Source organism: Littorina saxatilis, linkage group LG10, assembly GCF_037325665.1.
Source record: "Littorina saxatilis isolate snail1 linkage group LG10, US_GU_Lsax_2.0, whole genome shotgun sequence".
Lineage (NCBI taxonomy): Eukaryota > Metazoa > Mollusca > Gastropoda > Littorinimorpha > Littorinidae > Littorina > Littorina saxatilis.
In genome coordinates this window covers 9111820-9128380 of record NC_090254.1, presented here as the reverse complement: position 1 = coordinate 9128380, position 16561 = coordinate 9111820, and the positions used below count along the sequence as shown (strand labels likewise).

Sequence of the window (16561 nt, the reverse complement as noted above, 5' to 3'; positions counted from 1 at the left end):
TGCTTGTTCTCTTCCAGTCTTCTACGACACTGTCACTGTTCAGTCGCATTTTACTCATTACTGTCCTATTACCAATGCGTTTGTGAGGAGTTTCCTCTTGTTTCCATTTTAAATGTCCAGCGGAAGCAGAGGAGATGATTGTACCAGGATCTCTCCTCGATTTAGAATGGCTGCGCTCAAATGAAGGGAGTCAGATTCTGAACTGCCTACTCCACCGAAATGGCACTCGACTCCGGCAGTTTGGTCAGTGCCTTGAGTTGTCCTTTTCTTTTCAGAACACCCTTCCCCTCAAGCCCCCCTAGTGTGTGTGTGTGTCAATGTGTGTGTGTGTGTCAATGTGTGTGTGTGTCAATGTGTGTGTGTGTGTCAATGTGTGTGTGTGTGCCAATGTGTGTGTGTGTGTCAATGTGTGTGTGTGTGTGCCAATGTGAATGTGTGTGTGTGTGTGTCAATGTGTGTGTGTGTGTGTCAATGTGTGTGTGTGTGTCAATGTGTGTGTGTGTGCCAATGTGTGTGTGTGTGTCAATGTGTGTGTGTGTGTCAATGTGTGTGTCAGTGTGTGTGTGTGTCAATGTGTGTGTGTGTCAATGTGTGTGTGTGTCAATGTGTGTGTGTGTGTCAATGTGTGTGTGTGTGTGTCAATGTGTGTGTGTCAATGTGTGTGTGTGTGTCAATGTGTGTGTGTGTCAATGTGTGTGTGTGTGTCAATGTGTGTGTGTGTGTGTCAATGTGTGTGTGTGTGTCAATGTGTGTGTGTCAATGTGTGCAATGTGTGCAATGTGTGTCAATGTGTGCAATGTGTGTCAATGTGTGCAATGTGTGCAATGTGTGTCAATGTGTGTCAATGTGTGTGTGTGTGTCAGTGTGTGTGTGTGTCAATGTGTGTGTGTGTGTCAATGTGTGTGTGTGTCAATGTGTGTGTGTCAATGTGTATATGTGTCAATGTGTGTGTGTGTGTCAATGTGTGTGTGTGTGTGTCAATGTGTGTGTGTGTGTGTGTCAATGTGTGTGTGTGTGTCAATGTGTGTGTGTCAATGTGTGTGTGTCAATGTGTGTGTGTGTCAATGTGTGTGTGTGTGTCAATGTGCGTGTGTGTCAATGTGTGTGTGTGTGTCAATGTGTGTGTGTGTCAATGTGTCTGTGTGTGTGTGAATGTGTGTGTGTGTCAATGTGTGTGTGTGTGTGTCAATGTGTGTGTGTGTGTCAATGTGTGTGTGTGTCAATGTGTGTGTGTGTCAATGTGTGTGTGTGTGTCCCTCTGTTTTGGGGGATGTGCCATATTTTTTTTCTTGGTTGCACCATAGACCACCTACAACGTCGCACAAGTACAAGTGTTTGACTGTCAATGTGTGTGTGTGTGTGTCCCTCTGTGACGTCTGTCTGTTTTGGGGGATGTGCCATATTTTTTTCTTGGTTGCACTTACAAGTTATAGGCTAGGCGATATCGCGTAAGGCGAAAATACAACATTTAGTCAAGCTCAGTCGAACTCACAGAATGAAACTGAACGCATTGCATTTTTTCCGCAAGACCGTACACTCTAGCATCGTCTGTCCACCGCTCGTGGCAAAGGCAGTGAAATTAACACTACATACAGAAAAGCGCGGTAGCGGTTGCGCTGAAGAGGATAGCCCGCTTTTCTATATCTCTATTCGTTTTAAATTTAACTCTCTGAACGTGATTTTGATCTAAACATATCATATCTATATGTTTTTGGAATCAGGAACGGACAAGGAATAAGATGAAATTGTTTTTGAATCGATTTCGGAAATTTAATTTTAATCATAATTTTAATTTTTTTAATTTTCAGAGCTTGTTTTTAATCCAAATATAACATAATTATATGTTTTTGGAATCAGAAAATGATGAAGAATACAATAAACGTCGTTTTATAAAAAAATAATTTTAATTACAATTTTCAGATTTTTAATGACTAAAGTCATTAATTAAATTTTAAGCCTGCAAGCTGAAATGCAATACCAAAATCCGGCCTTCGTCGAAGATTGCTTTGCCAAAATTTCAATCAATTTTATTGAAAAATGAGGGTGTGACAGTGCCGCCTCAACTTTTACAAAATGCCGGATATGATGTCATCAAAGACATTTATCGAAAAAATTAAAAAAACCGTCCGGGGATATCATTCCCAGGAACTCTCATGTCAAATTTCATAAAGATCGGTCCAGTAGTTTAGTCTGAATCGCTCTACACACACACAGACAGACAGACACACACACATACACCACGACCCTCGTCTGGATTCCCCCCTCAATGTTAAAACATTTAGTTAAAACTTGACTAAATGTAAAAAACAAGAAAGTTTAGGATATCCCTTTGCCTCAGGTGATATGGGAAGTATAACCCCATCAATTTCAAACTTTGAAAAATCATGGCAAAGTATATAAGGCCAAAAAAAAAAATGTGTGTGTGTGTGTCAATGTGTGTGTGTGTCAATGTGTGTGTGTCAATGTGTGTGTGTGTGTGTCAATGTGTTGATGTTGATGTCTCGACCCTCGACTCTGATGTGACAGGCTGATCTTTCTTAACCCAGTGTGGGATTTTCAGTGGGGCGACCACCCCCAACCCAGCGCGTCCCCGGGTGGCGGATAGGGGAACGGTCTTCAGATATGGAGATCAGCCGCTTGCGGCCGCGGACCAAACTGGCTCCGTGTGGGATCCCGGAAAATCCTCCCCCCTGTGCTCTCAGGGTAGGACGTACGGGCCATGAGCTAAGGGTGAGGTAACCCCTACAGAAAACCCTGAATGCTGAAGACGGAGGACCCGGGCCGCACGGCGCATTCTAACAAACCACGGGTACACGCACTTACGCAAATGATGATTAGCGTTGTTAATGTTATATTGTTGAAACGTAGTAGTGAATCTGTTTTTCATTTCTACAGGATTGCTGGATGGACCCCAGATCCCCAGTCAGCTAAACGTGGAGGAGGTGACGTACAAAGTTATGCTAGCCGGCAAGACTGGAGTCGGCAAAACCAGCACCGTGGCCAAACTGACCGGCACGGATGTCCCGCTGACCCACAATGAAACACCAGGTACGTACGTAACATCACTGTGTATTTGGGTGCTCTGTGTAATTTAACACATGCAGCTGCAGTATATGTGATTGCCCTCCATGCATGACAGGAAACCCCTCCCCCAATGTAAAGAACATCAATGATTTCTTTTTTTTTTTCTTTTTTTTTTTTGGTGTATGTAGCCCAGTTTTATTTTCTCTCTTTATTAATGAGTTAGCACTTGAGATAATTGAGAATGGAAGACATGGTGCCACATTTACTGATGATTATTTGGAATTATCAATGATTTCTTGCTCTATGAGATCTAAGAAACAAAGAGACGTAAGCACTCATATGCAACAAGAGTAGGTGAGAGTTACGATAAACCAATCTCCTGGCACCTGAGAGAATGGCGACTTTTATCCTCCTTGATCGTTACCCAAATGTACCTGCAATTAATGAAGGGACACTTGGCTGTATGGTTCCAAGGGTATGTGTCCCCTCATTACATGTGACACGGTATGACTATGAGTCCATCATTTCATTTCATTTCATTTTCATTACTTTATTGTCCCATCGCTGGGAAATTCGGGTCACTTCCTCCCAGTGGAAAGCTAGCAGCAACGGAGTCGCGCTACCCAGGTGTCTGCGTGTTTAGGTGTATTCAGCCACCTGCACTTATGGCGGAATGACCAAGGTCTTTTACGTGCCATTGTGGTGACACGGGGGTGGGACATGGCTTCCGTCTCTGGGTCTGCACATAAAGTTGACCCGTGTCCGTCCCGGCCCGGATTCGAACCTGCGACCTTCCGATCACAAGTCCAATGCTCTACCAACTGAGCTACCGGGACCCTCAAGTTTGCGTGTGTGTGTGTGCGTGTGTGTGGCACTGTGTGTGTGCATGAGCATGTGTGTGTGTGTGTGTGTGTGTGTGTGTGTGTGTGTGTGTGTGCATGAGCATGTGTGTGTGGGTGTGTGTGTGTGTGTGAACAGAAATTTTCAGAAATGCATGCACTACGCCTTCAATGTGTTGACCTAAAAACAAAAGGTGTTGCAAATGATCCTAGTCAGAAAAAGTTAGTATTTCAAGCGAGACTGACCTAATTCAGCCATTTCTGTTAAAACAGGTTTACAGACAAGCAACCTGTACTGGCCAGGTAAAATCAAACACCTGGGTAAGACAGTACTGTTCAACATCCATCTCTTTGACGCTGGAGAGGCTGCACTCAAAAGATACGATCATATTTTGCCTGTGAGTGGATCACTGTTCGATATGATTATATGACTTCAATTGTTGTATACTGTTCAAACACAGTGTTTGCCTAATAAGACTTAGTGATAATTATGTTCTAATGTAAGCAGGGCCGGACCCAGGGGGGGGGGGGGGTTCCAGGGGTTCCGGAAACCCCCCCCCCCCCCCCCCTGGAAAAAGCATGTACCTTGCTTTGAGTGCTTTTTTTTTATTTTTTTTTTTAAATAAATTTTGTGTGTCTCTAACAAATTTTATTCAATGTGAAATCCGATGAGAAAAAGGTACCCCCCCCCCCCCCCCCCCACAATGCTGCTCTTAACCCTCAAAACAAGGCCCAGAATGCACCAGATTGCACAGATTTTAACCGTTTTTCAAAAATTTTCCGGGGGAGCTTGCCCCCGGACCCCCCTAGTTCGCACGCCTGCAAAGCAGGCGCGCGCTTGTGGCTTTGCCACTTCGCTGATTTGCCCCCCCAAAAAAGGAGGAACCCCCCCCTTACAACTCATTTGGTCCGGCCCTGGTAAGGGAGGTGACAGATTGGCAGAGGAGAGGAAGAAAGCAAACAAACAAACAAAGAAGGAAAAAGAGACAGAAAGAATGGAAAGATAGGATAATAAAAGTCCTCTTTTTGTTCATTAATTACTTTCTATACATGTACTTGTAGTATCAGTGTTAATTTTTCCATGGCGATCACCTATCTAAAGCGACCGATTGGACCCTTGTGTAGTCGTCATAGACAAGGTTTGAAATTGAATGTACCTAAATTTGTTTTCAGGCATGTAAGGATGGAGTGGATGGGATCCTGTTTTTGTTCTCGTTCGTGGACAAGGGCAGCTTTGACGAGATTCCTCAGCTGTTGACACGTCTGACAAACCCTGACGATGGAGTCTGCAAAATTGTCCTTGGTACAAAGTATCCTTTAATACAGTCTACATGGTAACCGCATTTCGTGTTCAAGTTTTGTGTTTCAGACACTTCGCTTTTGGCTTTTATCTAGAATATATAATTGTATGACCTGCAAGAGATGCGGTAGCTAGTGGACGGTTATTGTTTTTGATATTTCTTTTTTCTCAGGCAAAATGTTTATTCTTTTGAGAAAAAAAAGTTGCTTTCTCTGAAAGACTTTCGGATGAGACGAAAAACCGAGGTCCCTTCGTGTACACTACATTGGGGTGTGCACGTTAAAGATCCCACAATTGACAAAAGGGTCTTTCCTGGCAAAATTGTATAGGCATAGATAAAAATGTCCACCAAAATACCCGTGCGACTTGGAATAATAGGCCGTGGAAAGTAGGATATGCGCCAAAATGGCTGCGATCTGCTGGCCGATGTGAATGCGTGATGTATTGTGCAAAAAAATTCCATCTCACACGGCATAAATAAATCCCTGTGCCTTGAATATGTGCGCGATATAAATTGCATAAAATTAAAATAAAAACAAATAAAATTTTTTTAAAAATTTAAAAATAATCCCTGCGCTTAGAACTGTACCCACGGAATACGCGCGATATAAGCCTCATATTGATTGATTGATTGAAAGACGCAGGTCCAAGGAGAGTTCATTCCTCCATGCATCTAGTTTTAGCTCTGTACTGGGTGGCCGAGGGACTGGGTGGCCGAGTGGTAACGCACTTGCGCTCGGAAGCGAGAGGTTGCGAGTTCGACCCTGGGTCAGGGCGTTAGCAATTTTCTCCCCCCTTTCCTAACCTAGGTGGTGGGTTCAAGTGCTAGTCTTTCGGATGAGACGAAAAACCGAGGTCCCTTCGTGTACACTACATTAGGGTGTGCACGTTAAAGATCCCACGATTGACAAAAGGGTCTTTCCTGGCAAAATTGTATAGGCATAGATAAAAATGTCCACCAAACCCAGTTAGCATGCTAACGTTAAATTAACGTTAAATTAACGTTAGCGGTAAACGTTAATTTAACGTTTACCGCTAACGTTAATTTAACGTTAATTTGCTCATGTGATAAAACGTTAAATTAACGTTAACATTTAACGTTAATCTAACGTTAATTTAACGTTAATCTAACCATAATATAACGTTAAAATTAACGTTAATTTAACGTTTTTGCAAACATAAAAATAACCAAAATAAAACCAAATTCAAACCATAATATAACGGTTAGATTAACGTTATTTTAACGTTTTTTAAACGTTTATTGCTAACGTAAAAATAACCAAAATAAAACCAAAAAGAAACGTTTTATTAACGTTTATTTAACGTTTTTTTAACGTTTTTTGCTAACATAAAAATAACCAAAATAAAACGTTTTATTAACGTTTATTTAACGTTTTTTTAACGTTTGCATGCAAACATAAAATTAACCAAAACAAAACCATAATCAAACGTTCTCATGCAAACGTTAAATTAACGTTCACATGCAAACGTTAAATTAACGTTCACATGCAAACGTTAAATTAACGTTAACATGCAAACGTTAAATTTACGTTCTCCTGAAAACATTAAAATAACATTTGCAAATACAAATTTGAATTAATGCACAGAAAATTCAAGATCACAAATTTTATTTAAAATTTAAATTGTTGAGGTCTTTACCAATTCAATAAGTGAATACTAATTTGATAACGGTAACACTTTTAAAATGTTGAACAATGCATACTAAATTCCTTCAATTGCTAAAGCATGAAAATGTGAACTAAAAAAATATTACAACACATTTTTCAGTCTCAGTAAAATACCACAGCATAGTATTATCAATCGGGCAGACAAAAATTATGTGTGGACTTAATCTCATTGAAGCAACGCTACATTGACTAGTTTGAACTTGATAAAAAAAATCATCAGAAGGCGATAACAGGATCAGCAATTAAGAATTTCAATCACAATGCGTTGGTATGGGTTCATCAAGGTAAATACCATAGGGCTGTGCAAACTCATTATCGACAGCGATCACTGTTAATGACAAAATCAGAGATGAAAACAATACAAAGTATTTGCACAATCAGTAATACAAGCAAGTCAGTAGCACAAAATATGAGAAACAAAGGGATGTAAGCGCTATTAATGCATACACGTGTGACAAGGATGTAAAGTCTCTTGTTCATTCCAAAGCGTGTTATTCTCACAGGTGCCAAGAAAATTGCTTCCACATAATCTCACTTACTCTTGTTGCACATGTCATATAGCAGAGCAATTACGTCCCTTTGTTTCTCAGATCTTAAAATAGCGCTCTGCTTCATTTCATTAAGATTCTTGCTATCACAAAAGATATTAACATATTTTGTGGAGTAGCTAGATGAAAAACAATCATCGATGAATAAAAATTAACAAGCAGCAAGACTGCATGTTTTCTGCACCACTTTGCCAAACATGTGTGTGCACAGTGAATATTTGTTTATGAACTGTTGGTGTTAGTCCTGAATGATGGCACCCATGTAAATGAGGCTTGATGCCGGGCTGCTTTGCAAACACAGCATTCAGAAGCTGTGGGTCAGCAAAGGTGTTGAATCTTGTTAGTGAGATGGCGCGCAATGATGTCCTGTAGCACTAGCAGCTGCCTGCACTCGCTCTTTGACGCTGGTCAAACTTCTGGTCGTAGGTGAAGTCCACCTCACAGAATATGATGATGGTAATGGTGAGGGAGTTCAACTTCTGTTTGAACTATGTGGCCAGGCCCAGCTCCCTGACTTTGAAGTGGTCATAATCTTATGCAGGATACCAACCTGGGATAGAGAAGGAAAAATGGTTCTTAGTCAATGGCTGGGATTACAAACTAAATCACACACACACACACACACACACACACACACACACACACACACACACTAACAGACACATACACTAACAAAAACATACACTTACAAACACACATACACACACATTAGCAGTAACAAACACATACAATACATGTACTAAGAAACACACCCATGTATACACACATACACACACACACACAGACACACAGGCGCGCATACACACACACACACAGGCGCAAGTCCACATATATGCAAAATCAAAAGTCTCAGCCCAATTTGTAACAAGAGAGAAAGAGAGAGAGAGTGTGTGTGTGTGTGTGTGTGTATGTTGCAAGCATTACACAACTGATATTGAAATTAAGCACCACAGGAAAAAACAAGTCGCGTAAGGCGAAAATACATTTAGTCAAGTAGCTGTCGAACTCACAGAATGAAACTGAACGCAACGCAACGCAGCAAGACCGTATACTCGTAGCATCGTCAGTCCACCGCTCACGGCAAAGGCAGTGAAATTGACAAGAAGAGCGGTTTAGTAGTTGCGCTGAGGAGGATAGCACGCTTTTCTTTACCTCTCTTCGTTTTAACTTTCTGAGCGTGTTTTTAATCCAAACATATCATATCTATATGTTTTTGGAATCAGGAACCGACAAGGAATAAGATGAAAGTGTTTTTAAATTGATTTCGAAAATTTAATTTTCATATTAATTGTTATATATATTTAATTTTCAGAGCTTGTTTTTAATCCAAATATAACATATTTATATGTTTTTGGAATCAGCAAATGTTGGAGAATAAGATGAACGTAAATTTGGATCGTTTTATAAAAAATTTTCTTTTTTTACAATTTTCAGATTTTTAATGACCAAAGTCATTAATTAATTTTTAAGCCACCAAGCTGAAATGCAATACCGAAGTCCGGGCTTCGTCGAACATTACTTGACAAAAATTTCAACCAATTTGGTTGAAAAATGATCGGCGTGACAGTGCCGCCTCAACTTTCACGAAAAGCCGGATATGACGTCATCAAAGACATTTATCAAAAAAATGAAAAAAACGTATGGGGATATCATTCCCAGGAACTCTCATGTCAAATTTCATAAAGATCGGTCCAGTAGTTTAGTCTGAATCGCTCTACACACACACACACACACAGACAGACACACACACACACACACGCACATACACCACGACCCTCGTCTCGATTCCCCCCTCTACGTTAAAACATTTAGTCAAAACTTGACTAAATGTAAAAAAGACGACACTGAGTTAAACAATTCACTTACTGGTCAACAGTGTGAACTTTCAGCACAGACAATGGAAACTTCGATGTTTTTTCCCCCTTCTGATTGAATGACTTTGGTACAATCATCTGTCATCAATGAACTCATCATTCTTCCCACCAGTCCAGACACCTTCCCACCAATTGCAGACTTGTTTGTTATCTGAGCGAATAAAAGTCAATATAAATACATGTCATGTGCACAGGAATGAGAACAAGGATTCTCAGTTAGGCACAAAAAAAAATAGGTGTGGTTACGGTAACATAGCCAAAATAAAATAGGGTAGGAAGGTAGGCAATCACTTTTTTTTTTTAAACTTTTTTTTCTAACGTGTACAAATTAAACCTAGTTGACAGGGAAATAAGTGTGCGACTCGGGCGCTTTCGCTTTCATTGCGTTTTCTGCACTCGTTTATTTGGGTTTTTTTGGTTGTTTTTTGACAAATGTAATAAAAAGTTATAGGGTCGGCCCAAAAAAATAGGGTAGGTCGGGTTACCGTAACCACACCTATTTTTTTTTTAGGCCTTATCACAAAAACAAAAACAAACAAGCACAGAATGACAACATGTTTTCCTAAATGTTATTAAACTTAAAGACAGAAAAGTTCATCATACCAGTCCATCACTGAAACAGAAACGGTTGATATATGAATTTATATGAGTGTGTGTGTGTGGGTGGGGGGGTGGGTGGGTTGTGGGTCTGTTGCAAGCAATAATTATACATGTACCAAATTGTACTCACTGTTTTCAAAGCTGATAATTGTAAACCTTGATGGGTTGTCCCCTTCCAACTGCATGCTTTGGTACAGCCATCCTTCAGACTGTGGCCCCCTCCCATTGCCACCTCTCTCTCTCCGATTGTAGACAGGATTTTTTTCATCTGAAAGAAATAATGTCCAATTAATACGAATTTGCACAAAGGACTGGAAACAGAATTGAAAGTAATTCTGATTTAACCAACAAATTTACAAAAGCACATTGATAGATTATTTTCCCTAATATGTTCCAACAGACAGTTGAGTAATTACAGGTCACCAGAAAGGTCCACCACTGAAACAGGTACAGTTCAAATTGGAGTTTGTGTGTGTATGTAATGTATATACATGTGGAAAGGGGTGGGGTGGGATGGGGGATGCGTGTGTACATGTGTGTGTGTGTGTTTTGCAAGCATTACACAACTGATTATATAATAATTACACAACAAATTGTTCTGTCAGTTACATTGAAAACTCATTTAAAAAACCCACTTACTGTTTTCCAATGCAAACCTTCAGCTTGTTGAAGAATGGAAATTGGTTTTGCCTTTTCCCATCCAAATGCGATGAACGGCCATGCCATCAATCAGCTCACTTTTCTTTTGACCAGTTAAGGCACCTCCCCACCAAATGCAGACAGTTTTTTTGTGGTATAAATCTGAAAGAATAAAAGCTATTTATTATGCACAACAGAATCATAAAACTAAAAGGATTCTTAGTTAAAATCACCATTTCAGGCAACAACAACAATAAAGAAAAACAGCAAACACCTAAACACACACACGGTGACACACACACAGTGACACACACACACACACCTAAGAAACAAAGCAAACTTTTTAGTCTCATCAGTCATGTATTCCAAGAGATAAAAAATACATCTGATCTAGTCTCAATAATTAGCAAATCTATCTTCCAAGTTCCATAGGCAATACGAATACTCACTCAAAGTTTGTAAAAATCTTGAAACCAGTCCAGTTATGTCTTGCGCCTTCGGTCTTAGTATTGGACTGTCCAGTCTGGTTCGTTTCTGTTGGTGTATCATAGTGCTCTTGCAAAGTTCTGCCAGTGCCAGTTCCCAATCTTCCTCATCAGCACAACTTGCCGTTACGTCCTTCGATAACTAGAAACGAAAATTCTGAGTGACCTCCCTTGATCGCCAAGGGACATTACTCTCAGTCTCAAACTTTTCACTGTGGAACTGGAATCGAAATTAAAAAAAGTTTCTGTAACAGTTTTTAACACGCTAGCAACTTCAAAGTCAGTGTGACTGCTGATACATGTATAAGATAACATGCTACACTTCAGCATATCAGGAATACACACTACAGATCTTGTGACGCTGAGGCGAATGGCAAATGGAACTTTCAGCACTGAAGAAATTCAGGTAATGTTGTGATTCATAGTTCACGATCCGTTGGCATTGTGATTGTTGACTTATTTTTCATACGAGTCACAAATATCAAAGCAATATCATGCATAACGATTGGAAAGGTGGATTTCTCTCTCTTTCTTTCCTGCCTTCTGTCTCTTTCTTTCTCTGTTTCAGTCTCTCTCTGTGTCTTTCTGTCTCTAGACTCTGTCTGTTACTCTCTCTCTCTCTCTCTCTCTCTCTCTCTCTCTCTCTCTCTCTCTCTCTCTCTCTCTCTCTCTCTCTCTCTCTCTCTCTCTCTCAATCTGAAAATTTCTCTCTCTCTCTCTCAATCTGATACTTTCCACACATGTGCACCCAGGGCACTTACTGTTCAATCTTACAGCTTCAGGTCAAATGCATTACTGTACAGTAAATAAGAGATCTCAGGAGAGGCATGGGGAGTAATTTTCGAAAATGATCTATTCAAAGACACTTAAAACAAGGTTTGATTGACAACTGCTCTCTCCCTCCCCCCCCCCCCCCCCCCCCCATTCCCACTCTCTATCTCTCTGTCTTCATTAACAAGTAAAGATTTGAGTGTGTTTAGACTATTGTAATTAATGCAATTCACACATCAATGCTTTCATTGCAGGGTGGGAGGAATTACCATGAGGATGGAACAGAAAGCATTCACAGGGATGTAAACTACAAGGTACAACCCCGACATTCTGGCTGTTGAGGCCAAGTAAGTGTGTGTCACTGTGTGTGTGTGTGTGTGTGTGTGTGTGTGTGTGTGTGTGTGTGTGTGTGTTTGCAGGTAAAATCCTTGTTTAACGCTAAGATGAATGTTCCAGCAGTCATATTATTATATAACAGAAAATCATATTTGAGAGAAGGCAGTGTTATTGTCAGGCCTCAGCATAGGGTCATTGATACATGTAATTCTTGGCTGGTCGGCCATCACATCATTTCGACATGTAGGAGGTCTTCTGACAGAACAATTTGTTGTAGCTGGGACATCTTTACCTATACATATTTTTAGTCAAGGTCCAACTGACATTCCATTGTCTTAGTCTGGGGAACATTTTTGGGAAGGTGTTCTGTGTGTGTGTAGGTGGGGTGGGGGTGGACGGGTGGGTAGGGCTGTTGTCCGTGCCAGGCAGCATTGACATAGAGCATTTCATTCAAACACAGAATGATGCTATCAAAGTTAGCAAATTCACAGAAGTAAATTCAACAATATTGGCATTATGCAAAGACAATTTAAACCTTATTTACCTTCAGTTCTATGTTCAGCAAAGAACACCAACAAAGAAGACATAATTATAGTGTTTACACTGAAGTTCTCAAATAACACTGAATTCTTTATGTTTTAAGATTGTTGCATTCTTTGTCTTTGCAGGTGTCATAGCATGTGGAGCAGATCTTCAAAGTCGCCTATTGCAGACATGTCATCGTCTGCACTGGTTGTATCAACAACTTTTTCCATGGCTACTGCTGCAGATTTAACAAATATATCGTCTGCTGCAAATTCAACAACTTCTTTGTCTGTTGCTGCTGCAAACTTAACAACTTCTGTGTCTGCTCCTGCTTAAAATTCAACAATTCTTGTTGACTGGTGCTGCTGCAAAGTGAATGACTTCTTTGTTTGCTGCTGCAGATTTAACAAGTATATCGTCTGCTGCAAATTCAACAACTTTTTTGTCTGCTGCTGCTCCTGCTGCAAACTTAACAACTTCTGTGTCTGCTCCTGCTTAAAATTCAACAATTCTTGTTGTCTGGAGCTGCTGCAAAGTGAATGACTTCTTTGTGTGCTGCTGCAGATTTAACAAATATATCGTCTGCTGTAAATTCAACAACTTCTTTGTCTGCTGCAGATACTACACATTCAACAACTTCTGTGTCTGCTCCTGCTTCAAATTCAACAATTCTTTTTATCTGCTGCTGCAAAGTGAGCGACTTCTTCCTCTGCTGGTGGTGTTGCAAATAACCTCATATTTCCTTGTCTCTTGTGGCATCATTTTGGATGTATAATATATATATCTGCAAAGAACTTTTTAAACCCAAAAGATGGAATAGAATTGGTAAATTTCTAGGTACAGAACCTAAAAGTGTGGTATATATCCAAACTCACTTCTAGAAACTTTAGAACTGATTCAACTTTTGACATTTTTATCATGGTTTTATTTTTTATTTTTTATATTGTGGAAATATCAAGGAATGATGAATAAATGTTTACAACATATTGTCAAAACATGTTTCTAATGGTTTTATTTATTTTTCTTGTTTTGTTTTATGTTAGCATGTACACTCTTTGGCTCAAAATATGAGACCTGGCCAGTACCATCCTTGCAATGAGACAGAGATAAAAATAAAAAAAATCAACAGCCTGCATGCTCTCCGGATTAAGTAATACAACAAGATCATATAGCGTTAGCTGCAAAGTTAACCGTTCTCACCAAAAACCTTTTTCAAACTTTGATTTGACTTTACATGTTGGTGTTTGCTTGTCTTTTTTTAACATGGTTTTAGCTACATATATAACACTACAACAACAGCAGACAGAAAAGACTATGGGAAATGCATCTTCAAATAAGAAAAAAAATTTAAAAAGCAAAATAAAAAATTAAATAAAATTATTTTCCTTATGATTCGTTTGATTATGTTTTTTGGGGGGTTCTTTTTAATGTTTGCACTCAACGTGAAAAATACGTTCAAACAGCCATTGTATTATACTTTTATTTTGGTCAAATTGATATTAGCGGTAAACGTTAAATTAACGTTAATTTAACGTTATATTATGGTTTTATTTTGGTTGAATTAACGTTAAATGTTAACGTTAATTTAACGTTTATCTTGATGAGCAAACTAACCTAAATCTAACGTTAATTTAAGGTTAGCCATAAAACATGAAATAAACGTTAGCCATAAAACATAAAACTAACGTTAATTTAACGTTACATTAATGTAATTTTTTTTATTATTTTTTTTTACAAATAAATTTTTTTGAAACGTTTGTTTTTGATATAATATGTCAATTTTATTTTTTTTACATTTTTAATTTTTTTTCAAATTTTTTTGTTGTTGCTTGTTATTGTTAATGTCAATGTTACCACCACAACAATAACAACATATTTTTTTTGTTGTTTTTTTTGCTTTTGCTTTGATTTTGAACGGTTATGTGTCAACGTTTATTTAACGTTTTTTTAACGTTTCAGTGCAAACCGTTTTTTTTGTGTTTTCGGGCAAACGTTAAATTAACGTTTGAAATTGGTTTGATTTTGAACGGTTATGTGCCAATGTTAATTTAACGTTATTTTAACGTTTCAATGCAAACCGTTTTATATTGGTTTTCAGGCAAACGTTAAATTAACGTTTAAAAATGGTTTGATATAAATAAATCCCTGCGCCTTGAATATGAGCGCGATATAAATTGCATAAAATAAATAAAATTAAAAAAATTAAACCCCTGCGCTTAGAACTGTACCCACGGAATACGCGCGATATAAGCCTCATATTGATTGATTGATTGATTGTACTTCAACAGAAGCTTCTCTATCGAGTCTTAATTCCTGTTCACGGAAGCTAAAGATTGGAGAATGAGTTCCGTGTCTATTCAGTTTTTGTTTGTTTGTTTTGTTCTTTTATGATTGCTTTTCTACATATAGAAACATAAAGATCCTTAACCTGCGTAAGATTTGACCTGCATGCTCACAGTGAAGTAACCCAGAGAGACATCCGCGACCTTGAGAACAACTGGCAGATTCCGGTATTACGGATACGAAATGTTCAGCACTCGCAACAAGCAGAGACCTCTGGTGGGGGGGTAGGGGACGTCACTCCAGTTTTGAACACGCTGTGTGAACACTTATGGCACAGGGATGTGGTCATATCCGGGAAAAACCTGTAGTTGATAGGGAGGTGTGTGTGTGTGTTTTGAATACACTGTGTGAACATGTATGGCACAATGATATGGTCATATCCGGGAAAAACTTGTAGTTGATAAGGAGGTGTGTGTGTGTGTCCGTGTGTGTGTGTGTTAGTGTTTTGAATACGCTGTTCGATCACTTATGGCACAATGGTGTGGTCATATTCTGGAAAAAAATGTAGTTAATAGGAAGAGAGGTGTGTGTATGTATGTGTGTTTTGAATAAGCTGTGTGAACTGCTGTGGAACAAAGATGTCATGTCAGGAAAAACTTGTTTGTGATTAGAATCATGTGTGTTTGTGTGTGTGTGTTCATATGTGCACATGTTGCATGGGTGCAAGCACAAGATATATCTAGGTGAGAACGGGAACCTCTGTGTGTGTATGCAACTGAATTTTGTGATGGTCCTTTTGATGGTAAAAAGCAAGACCAAAATAATTACAAGACTTATAGTTATATGTAGGACCAGTGCATGTCAGTCTTATTTGTATGTTGCAATTTACATGTAACACATTCTGTTTTCACGTTGGTCACATCTTAGCAACCATGACTGTGTTTTCAGAATAGATCTAACATTCCTTCACGTAGAGTTTCTATGCAAGTATCAAAAATGAAATGTAGTGTTAAATTAGTGCTGATAATGTCAAATAACAGTATGAGACTAGTTCAGAGTTTCACGTGTGTGTGTGTGTGTGTGTGTGTGTGTGTGTGTGTGTGTGTGTGTGTGTGAGAGAGAGAGAGAGAGAGAGAGAGAGAGAGAGAGAGAGAGAGCTAACACAGAAAGGTCAAAGAATAAAATGGCGCAATTAACATATGAAACATTTCTGATATGCGTCAGTTGACAACTCGAACAACCTTGAAATACAGAGATGGTGAACATAGCAGCAGCAAGACTTAACTCAGGATTTTTCAAAAAGTACTTTCACATGGTTTGTATAAGGTATAAAAAAAAATGTAAACAAACAATAGGTTCAATCTGTTTTGGGTGGTACAGTACTGGTACCTGCGATGACAGGCCAAAGTGTCCCTACATTGCAGGTGGCCTGTCATGACAGGTATATTTTGGTTGAGATAATAGACAAATGAACAACAGAAAGCGTCCTTTTAAGGGAGGTGTCCTCTCATCGGAGGGGCCACACATTGCAGGTACCACTGTACTGCAGTACTTGTGATGGAATACCCCTCCTGAGGACACAGACCATAAACATAACTAAAATACACCTGTCATAAAAGGACACTTGCAATGTAAGGACACTGTCAGCC

The 16561-nt window shown here is 39.2% G+C and overlaps 1 protein-coding gene, 3 long non-coding RNA genes and 1 other non-coding gene across 5 annotated transcripts in view; 2 read left to right on the top strand and 3 right to left on the bottom strand.

The window, feature by feature from the left end:
• LOC138978123 (uncharacterized) overlaps positions 1-16561 on the bottom strand; it is a 255844-nt gene that overhangs the window by 236821 nt on the left and 2462 nt on the right. The gene's annotated exons all lie outside the window — the stretch shown is intronic.
• Positions 3-15963, top strand: LOC138978106 (ciliogenesis and planar polarity effector 2-like). The gene is made up of 5 exons (XM_070350743.1): positions 3-243; positions 2896-3048; positions 4137-4261; positions 5037-5173; positions 15067-15963. Exons 1-5 carry the CDS (start codon positions 135-137, stop codon positions 15278-15280), a joined length of 738 nt encoding a protein of 245 aa, XP_070206844.1. The 5' UTR covers positions 3-134; the 3' UTR covers positions 15281-15963.
• Positions 3788-3860, bottom strand: Trnat-ugu (transfer RNA threonine (anticodon UGU)). Its single transcript has one exon. It is a non-coding gene; the product is annotated as a tRNA-Thr (tRNA).
• LOC138978108 (uncharacterized) lies at positions 6775-11101 on the bottom strand. The gene is made up of 5 exons (XR_011459585.1): positions 10962-11101; positions 10513-10674; positions 10004-10141; positions 9266-9424; positions 6775-7949 (listed from the first exon to the last, which is right to left on the bottom strand). It is a non-coding gene; the product is annotated as an uncharacterized lncRNA (long non-coding RNA).
• Positions 11264-14323, top strand: LOC138978109 (uncharacterized). Its single transcript, XR_011459586.1, has 3 exons — positions 11264-11403; positions 12023-12115; positions 12773-14323. It is a non-coding gene; the product is annotated as an uncharacterized lncRNA (long non-coding RNA).